The 20,171-nt window shown below is 35.6% G+C and overlaps 3 protein-coding genes across 8 annotated transcripts; 1 reads left to right on the top strand and 2 right to left on the bottom strand.

Annotated features, from left to right (window-relative positions):
- Positions 1-3,564: 3,564 nt before the first annotated feature.
- Positions 3,565-7,172, bottom strand: LOC111778157. Of its 6 annotated transcripts, XM_023657834.1 has the most exons (7): positions 6,966-7,172; positions 6,181-6,603; positions 5,551-5,952; positions 5,414-5,474; positions 4,654-4,843; positions 4,031-4,241; positions 3,565-3,922 (listed from the first exon to the last, which is right to left on the bottom strand). In XM_023657834.1, the coding sequence occupies exons 2-6, from the start codon at positions 6,565-6,567 to the stop codon at positions 4,238-4,240; spliced, it is 1,044 nt and encodes a 347-aa protein (XP_023513602.1). In that variant the 5' UTR covers positions 6,568-6,603; positions 6,966-7,172; the 3' UTR covers positions 3,565-3,922; positions 4,031-4,237. The 6 variants fall into 6 exon arrangements, with proteins under 6 accessions (XP_023513602.1, XP_023513603.1, XP_023513601.1 ...); XM_023657835.1 differs by having other exon boundaries at positions 4,031-4,840; XM_023657833.1 differs by having other exon boundaries at positions 3,565-3,941; positions 4,031-5,952.
- Positions 7,173-8,630: 1,458 nt separating this feature from the next.
- On the top strand, positions 8,631-14,882 carry LOC111778241 ((6-4)DNA photolyase). The gene is made up of 14 exons (XM_023657947.1): positions 8,631-9,005; positions 9,121-9,192; positions 9,944-10,024; positions 10,126-10,305; positions 10,378-10,449; positions 10,921-11,007; positions 11,130-11,228; positions 11,307-11,390; positions 12,442-12,528; positions 12,637-12,708; positions 12,803-12,916; positions 13,289-13,376; positions 13,683-13,778; positions 14,515-14,882. The coding sequence occupies exons 1-14, from the start codon at positions 8,649-8,651 to the stop codon at positions 14,709-14,711; spliced, it is 1,686 nt and encodes a 561-aa protein (XP_023513715.1). The 5' UTR covers positions 8,631-8,648; the 3' UTR covers positions 14,712-14,882.
- Positions 14,883-16,584: 1,702 nt separating this feature from the next.
- LOC111778355 (G-type lectin S-receptor-like serine/threonine-protein kinase CES101) lies at positions 16,585-20,171 on the bottom strand. The gene is made up of 7 exons (XM_023658129.1): positions 18,798-20,171; positions 18,566-18,682; positions 18,272-18,492; positions 17,869-18,079; positions 17,546-17,783; positions 17,220-17,370; positions 16,585-17,104 (listed from the first exon to the last, which is right to left on the bottom strand). Exons 1-7 carry the CDS (start codon positions 20,017-20,019, stop codon positions 16,775-16,777), a joined length of 2,490 nt encoding a protein of 829 aa, XP_023513897.1. The 5' UTR covers positions 20,020-20,171; the 3' UTR covers positions 16,585-16,774.

Genomic DNA, 20,171 nt, shown 5'->3' with positions numbered 1-20,171 from the left:
GATTGAGTAAGGCATTTTGGGCTGAGGCTCTCAGTTATGCAGTTCACTTGGTGAATCGTTTACCTGTTTCTGGAAACGGTGGGAGAACTCCGCTTGAGGTATGGTCAGGTAGTCCTGTTAGTGATTATGATAAATTGCATGTGTTTGGGTGTCCTGCTTATTATCATGTGACAAACTCAAAACTGGATCCTAGAGCAAAAAAAGCCAAGTTTATGGGCTTTAGCAAAGGTGTGAAGGGCTATAGGTTATGGTGTCCAGAAACAAGTAAAATTGTTAATAGTCGAGATGTGACATTCGATGAGTCTGGAATGTTTTTGCAGAAAATTGAAAATAATGACGAGGCATTGAAGCAGGTGGAGAAGGTGGTGTTCTCTCCTGATGTGGTTGCTCCTACCGAAGAACCTATTGATCAGGTAAATAATAACTTTGATGTCTTAGAACAAAAAGAGCAAAGTCTTGAGGAGCAAAGCCTTGTGAATGAAAGAGTGGAGGAACCTGAGTCAATCGCCAAGAATAGACCACGAAGGGTAATTCGAAAACCTGCAAGGTTTGATGATACGATAGCATATGCTTTCTCTTTGATTGATGGAGTTCCTAACAGCTACAAAGATGCTATTCAGAGCCCGGATAGCTTACACTGGCAAGAGGCTGTGAATCAGGAGATAGCATCATTGGAGATAAATCAAACTTGGGATTTGGTACCACTTCCAAAAGGTAAGAAGGAAATTGGTTGTAAATGGGTTTTTGCAAAAAAGGAAGACTCTTCTGGTATACGTTATAAGGCTCGACTTGTGGCTAAAGGTTACGCACAAAAGGAAGGTATTGATTACAATGAAATTTTCTCACCTGTGGTAAAACATTCTTCCATTCGAATTTTGTTGGCTTTGGTTGCTCAATTTAATCTTGAGCTTGCACAACTTGATGTAAAAACTGCTTTTTTGCATGGAGATTTGGAAGAAGAAATATATATGGCGCAACCAGTTGGTTTCCAAGTAGTTGGACAGCAACATTTAGTATGCAGATTGAAGAAATCTTTGTATGGGCTGAAGCAATCCCCTCGCCAATGGTATAAAAGGTTTGATCATTTCATGGTAGAGCATATGTATACTCATAGTCAATTTGACCATTGTGTGTATTATCGGTGTCTCGATGATGGATCGTTTATCTATTTGCTCTTATATGTTGATGATATGTTAATTGCTTCAAAGAGACAGATGGAGATTGATAAGCTCAAAGATGAGCTTTCTAAAACATTTGAAATGAAAGACTTAGGCAATGCAAAGAAAATACTTGGAATGGAGATAGAGCGAGATCGGAAAAAAGGTACAGTCTGGTTGACTCAGTCTCAATATCTACGCAAGGTATTGTCAAGATTTAGTTTGAATAATTCAACCAAACCCGTTAGTACTCCACTTGCTCCTCATTTCAAGCTTAGTGCTTCCATGTGTCCAAGTTCTGATGATGACAAAAGGTATATGGAGAACATTCCTTATACAAATGCTGTTGGTGCGTTGATGTATGCTATGGTGTGTACTCGACCTGATCTTTCACACGCAGTAAGCATGGTGAGTCGTTATATGCATAATCCTGGTAAAGAGCATTGGCAGGCTGTAAAATGGATTCTTAGGTACATTCTTGGCACTATTGATGTTGGTATTAAGTTTCAAAAACAAGAAATGTTTAATCTTGACAATCGTGTAGCTGGTTATGTGGATTCTGATTATGCTGGTGATTTGGATAAGCGACGATCTACTACGGGTTATTTATTTACTATGGCTGGTGGACCTGTTTGTTGGCGTTCAACATTGCAGTCTACTGTTGCATTGTCTACCACTGAAGCAGAGTATATGGCAGTAACAGAAGCTTTTAAAGAAGCTATTTGGATGCATGGTTTGATCAATGACTTGGGTATTTTGCAGGAACATATAGATGTATTTTGTGATAGCCAGAGCGCTATTTGCTTGTCAAAAAATCAAGTCCATCATGCTCGTACAAAACACATTGATGTCCGTTTTCACTTTATTCGAGAAATTATTAGCAAAGGGGATATTCGGTTATTAAAAATTGGAACTGCTGATAACCCTGCTGATATGTTGACAAAGGTTATCACTCGTGAAAAGTTCTGGCATTGTTTAGATTTCATCAACGTCGGAAGGGAGTAGTGTGTTGACATGGTAGCAACCAAATTAGCTATCAACTTGGAGATCTTATGACAAGGTGGAGATTGTTGAACACTGTCATAAGCCCTATTCTCTAGGACCAAGACCTATTCTCAAGGTCTTTTTTTGGCTTGTTAGTTTATCTTTAGGTTTAGCCGAAGGCTATATAATGCCATTCTTTCTGCTGTTGAAATCATCAAGTTTTGAGTGTCATATTGTATGTCTTGAGTAACTTTGGTGTTGTGAGTACATTTGTTCCGCTTTCGGCGCACAACAGTATTTATACACATACAATTTCTATGTATTGAGATAGTTATTATTCGCAAAGTTTATTATGATTACATGCACTTGATGTTGCAAGATTTTAAGTGAGTTCAAGTCACGAAAAGTAATTACTTGTGAAAATATGTTCAAGATGATATTTTATACTTTCAATGTCTTGAATATGCTCCCGTAACACCAATATCGAGAGATATTTTTAAAGTATTATAAACTTACATCGTGCTCTTTTATAACTAAACAAAATAAAGAGTTACTTAATATAAAGAAATCATGAATCTTGACCAATTGGAGCAACATCATTCTATGAAGCAAATGTCGAAGTCATAACAGGAGAGAATAAAGTATAAATTCATTTCATAATAGTCGTCAATTTCAAAATCTTTCAAGATCTTTCAAAATTTAAAAGAACTGCAAAGTATAAATTCATTTCATAATAGTCGTCAATTTCAAAATCTTTCAAGATCTTTCAAAATTTAAAAGAACTACAAATAATGATGATCATAAGAATTTCAAAAGTGTCAGTGCCTCGGCATGAAAGACGATTGGTCTCATGCCTGTTGTATGCCTACGCACAGAGTCAACTTCCACCAAGCATCAAGGAAAGATCGTAGAAGCGAATTTCCCTGCTAATTTTTCTGAATCTCTAAAGAGAAAATTGATACAATTGAATCAGTAGGAAATAATTCATATGAGAATTCCCAAAATTAGTGTTGCTCCCCGTTTTAGTATATTTATTCTATGTAATTCCAGTAAGTTTAAATTATTATTATTCTTCTTTTTTTTGCAGAACCAAGAACGCTTGTCAATTCAGATAAGTACTACTATATGAAGTTGGTTTTGGAAGAATAAATCATATCTTGCCTAGACGAACACATTTTTGTTTAGTTTTTATAATTTATAGACATATTTTTGTCCATAATCAGTTCATTCATGTGTATATGTAAGAATTTCAACTAAATCTTAACATACTTTTCACAATACTTACTAAATTGTTACTTCGATAAAAAAATAGAGACCAAAAGTGTTCTTTAACCAAAGAAAAAACAATAGTCATCACAATGTAACATGCATAAATACACAAAACAATTTAGAGTTGTAATCACTTTTGCTTAATTCATTGATAAATTTGATTCAAAGATGATTTCCTTACATTCAACTAATCAGATGATCGCATCAGCAATAAAAACTCAACAATATATGTCTTCTAGAATGATTCATGATATAATTCTATTTCAAGTAATATAAATACATGAGGAGAAGTCATATGCAAGAGATTTTATAGCTATGAAATGTATAAGCAGTGGTGGAGAAGGAAGCACTTTGCCTGTGTAAAAGCACGAGGACAAAATTAGCTCCTTCCTTCACCGGCATCAGCCGCAGACTCCGGCCTGAAGCTTGTCTGCAGCAATGAGAAGCTGAGCATTCTCTCCTTGAATTTTGAAGCTCAATCTTCATTTTGAGTTGCTCAGCCGCTTCATTAACTGATAATAGGTAGAAAAGCTACACCATTATTTACAAAGAAGTTAAATTCAAGCCTTTCCTAACAACAATGTCAAAGAAATAACAAGCATTTAAGGCCTGATAGTTACTTCGATCTACGATTCTTCTCCTTATCCAGTTCCTTTGCAAACTGATCAGAAGAAGAATATGAAAGATCAAGGCTACCTCTGTTCAACAACAAAATTATCAGCTATTTTTTGATTGATTGCAGAGAAACAAATAAAATGTCTCTCTTCATCACTTCAGTTTTGCAGTTTGATGGGGACAAGTATTGGCCATCACAGCCTTTGCCCCTTTCACCTGAAAATATCTTAGCCACAATGTCATTCAGTATACAAATTTCTACAGCATAAACGTTTTATTTTCGCTACGAAAAACAAAAAAGAACACTCTGCATTCCTCAACTGCAGGCTTATCAATTTCATCAACATCGTCTAGAGATAATTTCAACCTTTTGGTTTCTAAACGACCCGAAGTGTAAGAAAATATGGATGAGTGTCATGTTTGAAATCAAAGATAAGAGAAGGGCACATAGTAATTGCAACCTACAGAAAATTTAATTCTATCTGGTTTTCAGAATAACTCAGGGACTTTTAAGTTTTCTTCTTTCTTCATAAAGTCCATTTATTTCAGTTAGCAACTTGCATTTCTACTGATATCGCACATAAATTAAACTAGACTCCAATAAAAGCATAAAAAAGCTAGGGATTACTCATCAAATGGCTTGCCGTAAGCGTATTTGCAAGAATTTGGATGTGATATCCCATGGTGGTCTACATGGAAAAAGGAGCCAAGTATAATCCACAGCCACCGTCTTGAGAAAGCCCTCAAAGCCTCCAAGTTATTCCATGTCATAACAAGGGAAGGTACCCATATTTTCCTCAAATGAAGCGCATAGGCAGCTGAGGACATTATAGGATTAGAATGTATACAACACAATAGTACACTGTAGATCCAGAGCAGATAAGAGGAAATGTAAGAACCTTCACATGAAGAGGACAAAATTCATTTATGGAGAATAACTCTTGAAAAATCTTTACAGTATAGATACTCTATTTTGAATCCTAGCGCTACCAAACAGAGCAGTCCAGTGAAACAAAAGAGTGACATTGATATGACAGAAGGCTTAAGTATCATTAAGAACGAAGAGCAATTCTCATTTCTGAATGGTTTGTACAAATCAATTGGGTGCTTCCCAAACTTCTAATTGAATGATGCACAGTGAAACTTACCCATAGAATGATATCAAGGGATGCAGAAGTAAGAATTCGAAACAAAGAATAAATGCTCCAATCAATCATACAGATGTCTTTTTAGCAGCAGACATTAGATTTTTCAGCTCCGTCAAATATTCATCATTTGATATGTGGAGTGAAGCACGAATGCTTGAAACCTGTCCTTCGTCTTCCCAACTTAAAGGTCCTGAAGCATACAATACCCTAATAAAAGAACGAAATACACTTAGCTCTGACCTGTGGAATCCAACCGATACTTCCTCATCGGAGCATGAATTTTCTTCCTCATGTCCTCTTCCTGTAAATGATTCAGCATCACTGCAATAATCCTCATCCTTGACTTGTTTACTACGAGCTACAGAATTAAATGGCACCTTGAAAAAATCATCAGTGGAATTATTACTACCAACAGAGGAAGCACAGCTAACTGTGTGAATGTAATTTGAGGTTCTTGGAATAAGGTTGTCCTCTCTCAAACCAACATAACCTGTAGCAACTTCGGTATTTACAGCAGGAAAGGTGGAGCTCAATCTAACCCTACTCAACTCTCGTGTTAAGCACAGTTTAGTAGTTTTTGCTAAAGAAGGCAAATACGTAACATCTTTCTTAGTGATTTTCCTTTTCAGGATAGACACTGTGTGTTTTTTGGACTTTTCAAGCAAAGGCCTTCTCTGATGTCTGGTAGGAAGAGCCGTTACTAGCTGTTGAACCTTACTTTTCACCATGTCTGGAACTGTCTGCTTATTTCCAGGCAATGAACCCAAATCTTCAAAGGCCTGTCCAAGAAATAACCTATGAGATGATGGTTCAATAACTGTTTCAAGCACAAACTAGACTGCAGCATGCCTGGATTTTTCATTATGCATACGGAAGAAAGATGTAACACAATGCATGCATACAAAGCACAGTAGATCAATAAAACAGAAACAAAAAAAAAAAAAGCATTTGTAAATAAAGTATAATAAGGAAAAGGGTTGCAAGAAAATTGTTGTTAGGAAATTTACCTTTCCTAGGAGAAACCATTGGCCGTCGCGCCATGCCTGTCGCAATCTCAAATAAGATTGGCTAACCAAAACATCTAATGGTGATCCAAGTAGTCTTGCTAGATAGCAATTAACCCCAATGATCTGCATTATTCTTGCTTGTTTCCAAGAGGAATTGTGGAACGCTTCAGCAAGATCACCAGCAGCCCAAACATTTGGTCCTTCTACGGGGGGAGGACAGGGCCTTATCGCCCACCTCGGCACCTTCTCCACCGCTTCCTCCGTCTGAAAATATCTTACGCTATACGTACGGCCATTACCGGAAACAATTTCAGCACAACTCCATGAACCACTCGAAACCTCCTCCTGGCTATAAACCTCAACTTGATCCCCCTTCCTTAGTCTCATACTTCCAAAGATCCTAATTCTAAACAGATTGCAAGCCTGTAAAGATTAAAAAACAAAAAACGCTTTTCACTCATTCAGCAACCCAAAAGTCCACGAACGAAACGAGACAAAACATAAAAACAGTAGTAATCAACATACAGAAAGCACAATAACTACAAAATTCTTCTACACTAAGCAGACGAGAAAAGAAACTTCCAAATTCAAACAGAAGAACAAAACTCCAAACCTGGAAAAAGAAATCAACGTAGAAAACTGACGGAATCAAAAGAAGTCAAATGCGGAATTAAAGTGAACACAAAGCTGAATTCGATTGATTCAATGGTAAAATGAAATCAAACAACAACAACAACAACAACAGCAACAACAACACATTAAGAGGTTTAGAAAGCGATCGATACCTCGAGAGAAGAATCGAGCGGAGTATGAGAATGTTGTGAATCTTGTAAATAAATTCTTCAAATTGAGTGAAAAAAAGAAAAGGGTTTTTGGAGAAATTTATGAGCAAAGAGTAAATTATAAACAAGTTTAAATTCGTAAACCAATTGGGATACGGTAATGGCATCAGTTTTTAAATCTGGGCTTGGGCTATAACCCATCTCTCTCCTATTCAAACTCAATTTTAGATTAACTTATCAATAATAACCACTTTTATTTTTTAAATAATAAATATTTTAATGTCCCTTTAATTATTTCTTCCTATTCTCACTCTTAAATCTTTAGGGTTTTTAAATTTTTAAACTTCAAATTTTATATCTTTTTTACCCAATCAAATTTAAAATTCTTAAATACATAATGGTAATTTCACCTCCTATTTAAAAATATATATATATTTTTTTAAATTTAATCCTCAATTTCTTAATTTTTTAACATAACATTTATTATTTAATATATAAGGGTACTCAAATCTATTTATCTTTTTAAAAATTAAAATTTTGACGTTGACTAATTGAAATTTATTTATTTATTTTTATAAATATTCTCCAAGATTTTCTCGCTTTTATTTCATTCAAACGTATCTTTTTCACTTTTATTTTTTAAATATTAACATTTTTCTAAAATAAAAAATAATATATCTAAAATATCTATAATTTTATCTGTAAAGTCCCTATGACTTAACTGCTCTCTCTTTCTCTCTCTTATATTTATTAATTATCTTTTTTTTAATGCATTGGTTAGCTCCTTTATCTTTTATCATTTAATTATTTATAATTGATATTTTTATTCATTTAATATTTTTGATTTTTTTTATTTATAACCATCCAACACAAATTACAAAAAGGTTGAGTTGGGCTGAAAGTTTTTCTAGTTGTGTTAACTTGACCAATCAGAAAATATAATTTCCAACCGTACATTATTTTTAAATTTTTTATAAATATTAAGAATATTTGATATATGTAACAATTGATACCCATGAGTTAGGATAAATTGATATTTAATTTTTTTGATATTTTAGTTATTAAAGTAATATATATTATATTTAAAAAAAATGAATGACTGTCGACCTAATCCAACAAAAAAAAATGGAAAGTTTAGTTGAGTTGTAAGCCTTGTTTCGATTACCAAACTACTCACTTCGAATTTTTGGTTGATTTAATTTTATTTTACAACCCAATTTAAGTTTGCCCCCATAATTTTGACGCGCGTAACGTTGATCTACTTGTGCCAAATTAAAAATAAAAAACATAAAACAAAAACAGAGGTTGGTTCGTACATTTTTTAAATTGAAAATAATAATAATTAAAAGCACAATTATTAAATATGTTATTTTTTATACCAAGTTTTTTTGGTGTTTTAAAAAAAAAAAAGAAAACAAATTTATTTAGATTGCGACGTGGCAGTCGCGTGTCCCGTAACATCAAGCATGTTTATAACCATACAAAACCGTCCATCGAAAAAGTATACGACGTGTCGTTTTATTTACCCTACGCCTCTCGCGCATTTTAGTCTCACTTCCTTCACGACGACACTAGAACGGCACCGTTTTTGTCCATACATGCGTATGTTAGCAAATGTACAAATTTCCCAACGATTTTGGGCGCGAAAGTCACCACCAGACACCAAGGTCCGTCCGAGGTACTTCAATGCGGGCGGCGATTCAACCATTTTCTCTTCACTGTTCGACTTCCAACAAGTTCATGGCGTCTAATTCGAGCTCTTTGCTCTGGTTTCGAAAGGGCATAAGGATTCACGACAATCCGGCGCTTGAATATGCGGCTAAGAGCGCCAATTTTCTCTATCCCGTTTTCGTCATCGATCCACATTACATGAAGCCTGATCCCTCGGCGTTTTCCCCTGGATCGTCTAGGGCTGGACTGAACCGTATTCAGTTCCTTCTTGAGAGCCTCGTGGACCTGGATATGAACCTCAAGAAGCTCGGCTCGCGCTTGCTGGTTCTTCACGGGGAGCCTGGTGAGGTATTGATTCGCTGCTTGGAAGAGGTATATCTTGTAATTTTTCACATTTTCTCTGAGGATTGAGCTAGAGTAGCTGTTACTGTAGCTTCTGTTTATGGTTATTAGTTTATTATCTGTGGATGCTTTCACTTTCTTGCAGTGGAATGTCAAGAAGCTTTGCTTCGAGTATGATACGGATCCTTACTACCAGGCTTTAGACAGTAGAGTTCAAGTAAGCTTGTTTTGTTTTGTTTGACTGTTTGTTTCTTTAAAAAATATTGGCCAATTATTTTGTAAATCTTGAGTAGGAAGCTGTAAAAGTGTTACTCGTAGTCATTGACGGAGACAAGAAAGAAGAAACTGTTAGGAATCACGACTTTCACAATGGTATGATATTGTCCACTTTGAGCATAAACTCTCATGGCCTCATACCATTGGAGATAGTCCTCAACAATCCTCCCCTTAATCGAGGCTTGACTGTGTTCTCTGGAGCACTCGAATAAAGTACACCCTTTGTTCGACACTCTAGTCACTTTTGACTACACCTTCGAGGCTCACAATTCTTTGTTCGATATTTGAGGATTCTATTGACATGACTAAAGTTTAGGGCATGACTCTAATACCATGTTAGGAATCACGACTCTCCACAATGGTATGATATTGTCCACTTTGAGCATAAAGCTTTGCTTTGGGCTTCCCCAAAAGGCCTATTGGAGATAATATTCTTCATTTATAAGTGCATGATCTTCCACTAAATTAACCAATGTGGGACTCACTTCCAATAATCCTCAACCGACACTTCCCACCGCTTAGTCTGTCCTAAATTTAAGAAGGGTCTATAAAATACTTAAGATCCTTGAGAATTGAGCATTTATAATTTGAACGTTACTTTTCACCATACTTCAAAAATTAGAACGTTAAATTATTACTCTGAGTTTGAACTCTTGACGACGGAAATTTTGTGTGCGTCTGTTTTCTCGCAGAACCATGCGTCTGCTGCTGGGGTTGAAGTCTTCTCTCCTGTGAGCCATACTCTGTTCAATCCGGCAGACATTATTCAAAAGGTTAGTTTAAAAGGTCCAATTTAAAAGCAATATTCTTGTGTGGAATTTGTTCTCAATTAGTTAGTACGATGGTTTAATTTGTAACGATAATTGTTGAGAAGAATGGGGGCAGGCCACCTCTGAGTTATCAATCCTTCCTAAAACTTGCTGGCGAGCCCTCTTGGGCACGTGCCCCTCTGTCTACCACAGTTTCTTCACTTCCTCCTGTTGGCGACACCGGAAGATCTCAGATTTTAGATGTTCCAACAATTAAAGACCTTGGTTATGAAGACATGGAAAAGGTTTGAAGTTTTTTATGTTGTAATATGAATCTGCCGTCTGTTACATATGCAATAAAAATTAGATTTATGCAGGTTGAATGGACTCCTTTTAGAGGAGGTGAAACGGAAGCCTTGAAGAGGCTAGAAGAATCATTGAGTAACAAGGTACAGCTTCATCCCCAAAACTCTTGAAGATTCTAAGCTTCTATCTCCAAGGTCCCTACTTCTTCATATTTCTTTTTAGGATAAGAAGAAGAATATAGCATTAAATTAGCAAACCAACGCATAGACAACCTACTAAATGGATATAGCTGTTTGGGTAAGTCAGTGATGAACGTGTAAGATTTCTGCTAAATCAACTATGAATGTAAAAGCTGCTGGTGTATTATGTTGAATATGATTATATCAATAATCCAATACTCTCCTTCATTTGTGGGTTTGAAAATTTGTAAAAATGCCAACAAGTAGAAATCAATATTAATTGGGGAGAAAATGACACTATACGGGTCCAAACTTAAGATCTTTTACTCTGATATCACGTTAAATCATCATTCAACCCAAAAACTTAAATCGATGAGTGATGATAAATTTAGTTGTATCAATACTCCGATAGTTTCTTAATCGGATTTTTTGCAGGATTGGGTGGCAAAGTTTGAGAAACCCAAAGGTGATCCATCTGCGTTTTTAAAGCCAGCTACAACTGTCTTATCGCCCTATCTGAAAGTGAGTGAATTGTCAAATTCTTTTTATCATCGATTTGTATGTTTGCTATTTGTTTCTCTTTGGTATGTAGTAACGAGCTTTCCCCATTTTTCTTTCAATTTTCTTATCAATTTTTCTGGCAGTTTGGGTGTCTCTCTTCCAGGTACTTCTATCAACGTGTTCAAGATATATATAAAAATGTCAAAGGGCATACAACACCTCCAGTTTCCCTTGTTGGACAGGTTTATTATTGTGCCTATCAGACATCGCAATGTCATGGTGTCTGTCTTTGTAGTAACAAAATTTGTCTTCCTTAACAGCTTCTATGGCGAGAGTTTTTCTATACTGCAGCTTTTGGAACGCCTAATTTTGACCGGATGAAGGATAATAAAATATGCAAACAGGTACCTGATTTTACTCATCATTTCTCTTTGTCTGAATTAAGGACTCTGCCTAATTTTTTTTTTCGTTACAACTTGTTGGCTAGAGAACTAGATATTTTATTATCTCTCACTTCTCCTCTGTGATAAAGTTCTGGTGGTGATTGTGGCATAAAATTGTAGCCTGCATGCATAAAAGTGAATGTATTATATGCTTTTCTATTATTTATGATCTAATATGACGAACACTGATCTTCCACAATGAAACTGGTTCCAGTATTCCAGATCAGCAAAGTTTTATCTGATCTAAAGTTCCATGAATTCTTCTAGTGATTAGCATAAGACGATTATAGAACTCGAGTTTCTCTTTGATTTAAAGATTTTTAAACTGTATCTGTCTCAACCAGCATTGAATTCTTTTAGCTTCCACGTTAAGGATGTGCAAGATTTGGATTTCACCCACTGTTTAAAATCATGATAAAGTAGTAGAGTATTATTTTTTACGATTTATCTCATCTCATTAGTTTTTTTTTTTTAAATTTTAATTAGTTGCTTCTAATTTATTTTTCTTACTTTTTTGTATTTGAACTAAAATTAGATTTTGTTTTAAACAAAATTTTCTTATAACAATTTTTTTCTTGATATTTTTATCAAATTATTTAAAATAAACAAAATATAATTTGTAATTAAAATTCTATAAAAAATTTACATAATTATCTTATACAAAATTTGAATTTAAATATTAATACAAACTCATGCTTAATTGAAATATATGTTTATTTCATAACAATTTAGTATTAATTTACTAAACACTGCAATTGGACTTTCCAGGTTTAAATCTGAAATTTACCCAGCACAAACTTTTTTCATATGACACTGATTTTCTTAAAAGGAAAGCTGACAACAATTATTTCAAAAGTTGTAGCATCCCGAACTAAGCCTAAAGAAGTTGTGAAAAGAAAATTATGATTATTAAAATATCAGGCTTAACTACAGGTGACAAAAGTTGGACCTGGTAGCACTATTTTGTTTACTCAAGGTTGTATGTGCTAAAGTGAATAAAATGAAATTGTAGATACCTTGGAAAGATGACAATGAACTCTTGGCGGCATGGAGAGATGCAAGAACAGGATTTCCTTGGATTGATGCTATCATGGTTCAGGTTAGTCTAGTTTATCCTTTTCCATTACCATCTATACATTTAGGTAGGTGACCTTAGTTCTACATGGCCATAAGATAGCGAAACAGTTGTTTTATTTTTTGGTTGTAGCTTCGTAGATGGGGTTGGATGCACCACCTAGCACGACATTGTGTTGCATGTTTCCTAACTCGCGGAGATCTGGTATGTGTCTTAGCTTTGGAAATGATAGAGCATTGACTTTCTAGTTTATCTTGATGTCATTACTATATTTTCATTTCTCTCTCTCTGGGTTTAGTTTGTTCACTGGGAGAAAGGTCGTGATGTGTTCGAGAGGCTTTTGATTGATTCAGATTGGGCTATTAACAATGGAAATTGGATGTGGTTATCGTGTTCATCATTTTTTTATCAGGTTTGATTTGTTTCTTAGTAACTATCTTGATGTTAGAATCGTAATTTTTTTTTTCTCTTTGGAACTAAATACAACGATAAATTTTTTTCTCATAAAAGTACAGCGTGGATTCTCTACCACCATTATGAGGTAAATGGAATGATACTTGTTACAAGTGCTGAAAGCATTAAGCGAACACACAGCTTTAAATTTGGCGACCAGCTTTTACTTGCTGGATCATCTGAGTCAATTTTTTTTTAATTAATGCTAAATATGGGATAAAAATACCATGACCATGTGAAATATAAATGATAATATTTCATAATTCTCTCTTTTTGTTGCAATAATTCATTTTTACATTTCATGATTTTGTTGGTTGTCTTTGGCTGTCAGTATAATCGTATATACTCTCCTGTCACATTCGGAAAGAAGTATGACCCGAACGGTGACTACATTAGGCATTTTCTTCCGGTCTTAAAAGGTAAGCAAGGGGTTTGTTTGGATACTATTATTAGAACAGTTTTTGTTTTTTAATACAAAACTTTCCTGATGGTTTCTTTGAAATGTTTTCTATAAGAAAATTCTGTTAGTGTAGTATCATTACTGTCTTTCTAGGATAAATTGAATTTACAAGAACACATGCTTGTAAATAGTAGTTTTCAAAAATAGTTTTGCTAAGAATAATATGATTGAAAACAATTTCCCCTGCAAACCATGAATTACTCATGTTTCATGATTGATTTTGTGCTCTATTTTGCCGTTCTGAAATCCAACGTTTGATTGGCAGACATGCCCAAGCAGTACATATACGAGCCATGGACAGCTCCTCTCAGCATCCAAAAGAAGGCAAAGTGCATCATCGGTAAAGACTACCCAGAGCCAGGTTAGTTCTGAGATTTATTTTGAAATGGAAAAAACTTGATTTTCATTGAGAAAAAATGAAAAAAATTCACAAAAAGGAGCTAGACTACAAGAAGGAACTTCAGTCAAGAGAAATAAGACCCATCAAATAGTTACGAACGAAAATAGAGGCCCAAAGAAACTTGAGTCAGTTTGACTATACTTCTGATTATATTTTCGAGGCTAATAATTTCTTTATTCGACATATGAGGATTCTATTGACATGACTAAGTTAAGGGCATGACTTTGATATCATGTTAGGAACAACGGACCTCCACAATGGTATGATATTGTCCACTTTGAGCATAAACTCTCCTTACTTTTCTTTTGGTTTTTCCAAAAGGCCTCATACAAATGGTGATGGTGTTCCTTACTTATAAAACCCATGTTATTCCTCTCAATTAGTCAACGTGAGACTATTCCTCTCAATAATCCTCAACAAAGAGATGCCAAGGGAGGTATGTAGTCTTATATGATTGAGTGCAGAAAGCAATAAAATCAAGTATGGAATTTGGGTTCTCAAGAAAGTAATTGAAATATTCTCACGAGCTGCCCCAGAATTTCTAGGCTTATCTATTAGGAGACAGGTAAAACGATAATTTTTTATAACACAGATCGAGTTATGCTGCATCTTCTTAAAGTTAGAATTCATTTACTTTTAGTCGATCATATTTGATTCACCAACTCAATCACTCAAGTCTACTGTTTTTCCTTTTCAGTGGTATCACATGATATAGCTACCAAAGATTGCAGGAGGAAGATGGCTGAAGCATACGAACTAAACAAAAGATTGAATGGTATGATAAGTGAAGATGATTTGGAGAACTTGAAACGAAGTTTAGATGAGGAACAAAGCCAAAAGGTTCAAACGAAACGGAAAAGACAAACCCTCATTGACTGGATTCAAGCACCATAGTTATCTCCCAGGTTGCCGGAAGTTAAATGGAGATCACTGATGAAGATTAGTAGCTTAGCACTCACAAAAGCTCTTTAACTTACTGAAGATTCCCCGTCACTGTAGAATCACAATGACCCGAACTAATGTTTGTCATTTTTGCCTTTTTATCTTAATAGGAGACTTTGAGCCATGGGACATGGAGCCTGATGCCTAGATCTAGACATATATTTGGAAGATATTTCCTAAAAATAGGATAGAGATATACATAGGAGAGATTTGGTAATTTGACAGGAATATATTTGTTAGATTATATCTGTTTAAATATTTGGAAGCTATATTTAGTAAATTTCTCAAAATCTACTTCTCTTCCTTCTCTCTTGCTGTACAAATAAGTAAATCATCAATATAAAACTTGCAGCCAATATTCCTCCTTGTATTTTCTCTGTTCTTTGTGTTCATCTTGATCTCTCCTGTTGTTTGTATTCATCTTGATCTCTCCGGTTGTTTGTGTTCATCTAGTGTTTGCGTTGTTGAGCGATCCTAACAATTGGTATCAGAGCTAACAACTGGATTGGCATTGGTATCAGAGCTAACAAATTGGTATCGACAGTTGTAGTATTGTAGAGACAGTTATTTTTTTCTTTGCTGAAGCTTACAGAGCAAAGAAAGGAGGTGGAAAAGACATAACAGACTACCCTACTGAAGCACACCCTCAGTACGACAGTCCCCTCTCGTGTAGGTTTCCCGAATACCATGTGGAACATCTTCAATCAAGATTTCCAGTTCCTCTGCATCAATTGCTAATTTACTTGGTCCATGGGCAGGGTGATTCGTGTAGCCTTTACACCATTTGGAGGGGCAAACGGTGAAATGGGAACGAGTAAGCAAATTTCTGCGATAATGATTCCTACCTCAATTTCATTGCCTGCATTGTCGTGAATTAATTTGATAATTCAAAATTGAAGGTTGCATCGATGGAATGTAAACCCCCTCCATCACAATGTTTAAAGCATCATGGATAGCTATGACTTCCATTACATCCACATCAAGCAAGAACCGGAAAGGCTTGAAAAAGGTCAGCATTCTCTCCCTCATTTCATTTCGAAATGCAGCACCTATACTACTTCGTTGAAGTACTTGGACTTGATATTTTGTGTGTATGTGGAGTCTGATGGACAATTCATTTCTCCATATGCATTCACTCTTCATTGAATTACAACTATTTTTCTAATCATGCCAGATGATTTCATCTTTCGTAATCGCCCTTATCAGGGGAATACTCCAAATTATATTAGCATCTGACTCTAAATATTTGCTTTACAGCGTTCTTCTATTGACCATTAGAATCAATAAGCTTAGCCACCCTTCTAAAATTTCCATATTCAGTAGGACATATAATCTTAAGAGTGGATGGTCTAGGCATCCAACAACCCATTTATCTGATTCATTTACCATATCTTATTCCCCAACAAGTGTTTTTCACAAGGTCTCTTTCCCACATCAGGATTTTCCTTACAAAGCATGTGGTTCTTCTAGACTTACCCTCCAAAAAAAGAAGAGATCCATAAGTAGTTTCATTTCAAGATTTGACATATTAGAGACATTGATCTCTAGTCATTACTTTCAACCAATGAATTTATAGGACGAAAATTTGACGGTCTTAAAGAGAACTGATTCTGGAAGTTGAAAATTTGACTAATTAATTAGAATTGTTTACGAAAAGAATTTTTAGAACCTTGAAACGTAGCCTTTAGTTACAATATATTCTTATAAAACGCTTTAAACAAACTCTGAAACAATTTCATAGTATCATTAAAGAAGATGGATGATCTGTGCAATATTGTAGCTTTTTATCCCTGTTCCAAGAAAAATCATTGCCATCTATATTTTTGTGTTAACTCAAGGTCTGATGTTTATATCATTAAACACTGGTAACTGACACGAAATCAGCTCACAACTTAGATACATAAACATTAATATAGCTAAGTTAAAGGCAAAAATCTATTAGACACAAAATTATAGTTCAAGAGCTATGCTAGAACCCTTTTAAAATATAGAAGATTAGACCGAACTGAAGAAAATCATCTGGCAACCATAATAGAGACTGACATGTTATTCGAAGAACGTATTTCTGTTGTTGATTCTGATTTGATCTCTGTGCCATCTATCATCCCTTCCAATTTGGCGTTCTGGGTGATGAAAAATGGAGGCTGTTTAGGCAATGGAAGTTGAGTAGTATCATTAAGAATCATGGAATGAACATCAAGCATGGTAGGTCTATCTGCTGGCATTTGTTGGACGCATAGAAGACTAACATGGATGCATCTTAGAGCTTTTTGTTTCTGATCGGAGTTGTACAAAGTTGAATCAATCAGTTCTTCTCCTCTGCCTTCCATCCACAGTTCCCATGCCTGAAAAGAATTCACTCCACTTCTTCAATACTTTAATTCCTTAAGCACTTCTTAATTAGACTAAAGATAAAGAAAAAGACCGAAGATGCATAGATTTCCCTTCTTTGCTACTTACATGTCCTATGAGATTGATAGGCCGTCCAACGTCATAATTGTTGTAGTTTTTTTGAGCTGTTATGATCTCTAATAACAGCACTCCAAAGCTGTAGACATCTGATTTTATCGAGAAAGTACCGCCCATTACAAATTCAGGTGATATATAACCACTGCAATGTTTGTGTACCTCGAGTAAGTTTTATCCACTATGTAAAAGCATACAAAAAGACAACTTATTAAGCTTTTTGATATTGACAATATTTAATATGATATCGACTTAACTTTTTAGCCTAACGGCGATTAACAAAAGAGTATTGAATAATAAATTTGACTGAATTCACTTACTATGTACCAACAATGTGACTAGTATTTGCTTCTTGTTCCGTGGGCTTAAAGATTCTAGCCATGCCAAAATCCGATATTTTTGCATTCATTTCATCATCAAGCAAGATGTTGCTAACTTTTAAATCTCGATGAACTATTCGTAATCTAGAATAGGTGTGAAGGTAAAGTAGTCCTTGAATTATCCCTTGGATTATGTGCAGTCGTTTGTCCCAATCTAGTACTAAATTTCTCACTGGATCTGTAAATTCAACGACGTGTTAGAAAGAAAGAAATCTCGAACCATGCATTTATACAAGTGTTTAAAGCTTGCCTAATTCACTAACCAAAGAGGAAGGAGTCAAGGCTTTTGTTGGGCATGTACTCGTACACCAATAATCTCTCTTCTTTATGAATGCAGCAACCAATAAGCCTAACCAGATTAGTGTGTTGCAGTTTGGCAATCAGCATGGCTTCATTCTTAAACTCCTCTTGTCCTTGTCCGGAATTCTTTGACAGTCTCTTAATAGCAACTTCTTGGCCATCATCCAAACTTCCCTACACAACTGAACTCATTCAGTTCTCTTGAGAATATTAACTCATTTTGTTCAAACTTTTATATTACAATCTTCTTTTTGTTTCATATTTATACTAATCATTGTTTGCACTCATAATATGTGATCTTTAACTTATCATTTTTATTTTATAAATAGTTTTCTTATGCTACATTGAAAAGAAAATGATACGTACCTTATAAACGGGTCCAAAACCACCTTCTCCCAGCCTACAATTGTCAGCGAAATTATTTGTTGCAGAAACTACATTTTCAAATGTGAAGAACTGCAGTTCGGAGTTCTTTATATCTCTTCTCTGCTTGTTCTTAGTTTTCAGAATGTTAGAACTATTAGATTTGGCCCCCATTTGTTGTAGAAAATTTTGATGCTCTGAATCCTTCCTCAGTTTTCTTATAGCTGTAGATTAAAGCGAATGAGTGCACTCAATTCATGCATTCATAAGACATCCAAGGAGAGTTTTTTGATTTACCTTTGTGTATTTGTGTTTTCCATTTGAGATAGAAAATAAAACACAATAGGAGAAGAGTTGTAGGTACTATTACACCGATTGTTACTTCCAACCATACCCTTTTTTTTCCTGCAGGAACTAAGAATCCATATCCAGTTGTGAGGAGTTTGAATAAACCAATTGAAAACAGACAAAATATTAACACAATTCTGAAAGTTGAGGAAATTCTAAGTATTTGGAGTAACCAGCTTACCTTTCCCTTCAGTCTCCTGAATGGACCAAATAATCCGCCTGCTTCCCTTCCCAGGAACAAACATTGCTCCCACATTCCATGTCTCACAGCCAGTGCCTTCTTCATTCGTAGAACTAAAAGCTATGCAACCACAGCTTGAAATGCATATCTTTTCACAATCATAAATTGTGAGATTCTCACTGTCACTGTATCTCAAACTATTTCTCTCCATGTTACCAAATCTCTGCGTGGTCGAAAATCGTTTCGGCGGATTTCGACATTCTGGTACTTTGTGCTGCTTCTTCCCCACACACCCATCTCCAGAAACACCCTTAGCCACCTCAAACAACTCGTTCTCAAAATAGGGACATTCAACTTTCAAATCCCACTTACTCCCCACCAATCTTCCATCGTTTACCAATCTCAACCGGGGTTGAATTTCAATCACTCCATTGTTCAAGTTGGAGGTTGAGTAATTGAAGAAGGTCTCATTCTCATTCGAAAATCGCCTGAACACGAATTCTTGATTGTTGATGCTTGAAAGTTCTTCTGAGAATTCAAACCGGCCATCCCGCCAGTTTCCACTAGTCCAGAAAATAGCTCCTCTATGTAATAGCAGTAACTGGTTTGTATTGTTGGGATTCATTGTGAGTGTGAAAGACCCTGATAGAACAGAATAATCTCCTCTTTGTGATGTTATAGACCAAGTAGATCCAGTTTTATGATTGATCCCAATTTTCATCCCAGGTAGAAGAGTGTCGGTTGGATGATCAAAGCTCTGCCATAGCTGTTGCTTGATTGACCCATCAGGATTCAACACACCTAATATAAAATTGCCATTGTCGAGTAGAATGGCGCTGCTGTTCATGGGCTCTTCAGCTTCATAGAGATAGAAACTATAGGCATGTCCATTTCTTTGTTTAGGTACAATCTTCAAGCTGCCGTTGCTGTCGATTGTGAGACAGGGCATCCCAAAATCTCTGGGAAATGCAAAATTTGGATTGGCTATCCACACTGGGTTCTTTGGATCTCCTTCATACCAAATGGCTATGTGACTGTTGTTGAGTAGACTAGGACTGTAAAACCCGAGGGAAAAAGCCCCTGTGGCTGAGATTAGCCAAGACCCAGGTGTTAGTTCCTGGCCTTGTGTCAATACATCAGATTGAGCGTTTGAAAACGCTACAAGCAAAAGCAGGATGATGAAGCAATCAAAGGGAGTTTGATTCCAAGTCGCCATGGCCATTCTCTGATGAAATCCTTGAGATTAACCTTTTGGTTTTGATTGTGTTAATGGTGTTTATATTTGATTCTGCCATTTCCATTGAGGAAGAAGGTTTGTGGATTGGGTGATGAGGGAGTGGAATTGACCTGTTCTAGTTTCGACGAAGGAGGTTG

This window comes from Cucurbita pepo, chromosome LG17, assembly GCF_002806865.2.
Source record: "Cucurbita pepo subsp. pepo cultivar mu-cu-16 chromosome LG17, ASM280686v2, whole genome shotgun sequence".
NCBI classification, from domain to species: Eukaryota; Viridiplantae; Streptophyta; class Magnoliopsida; order Cucurbitales; family Cucurbitaceae; genus Cucurbita; species Cucurbita pepo.
Note: the sequence above shows the minus strand (reverse complement) of the source record. Positions and strands in the feature narration are given on the sequence as shown.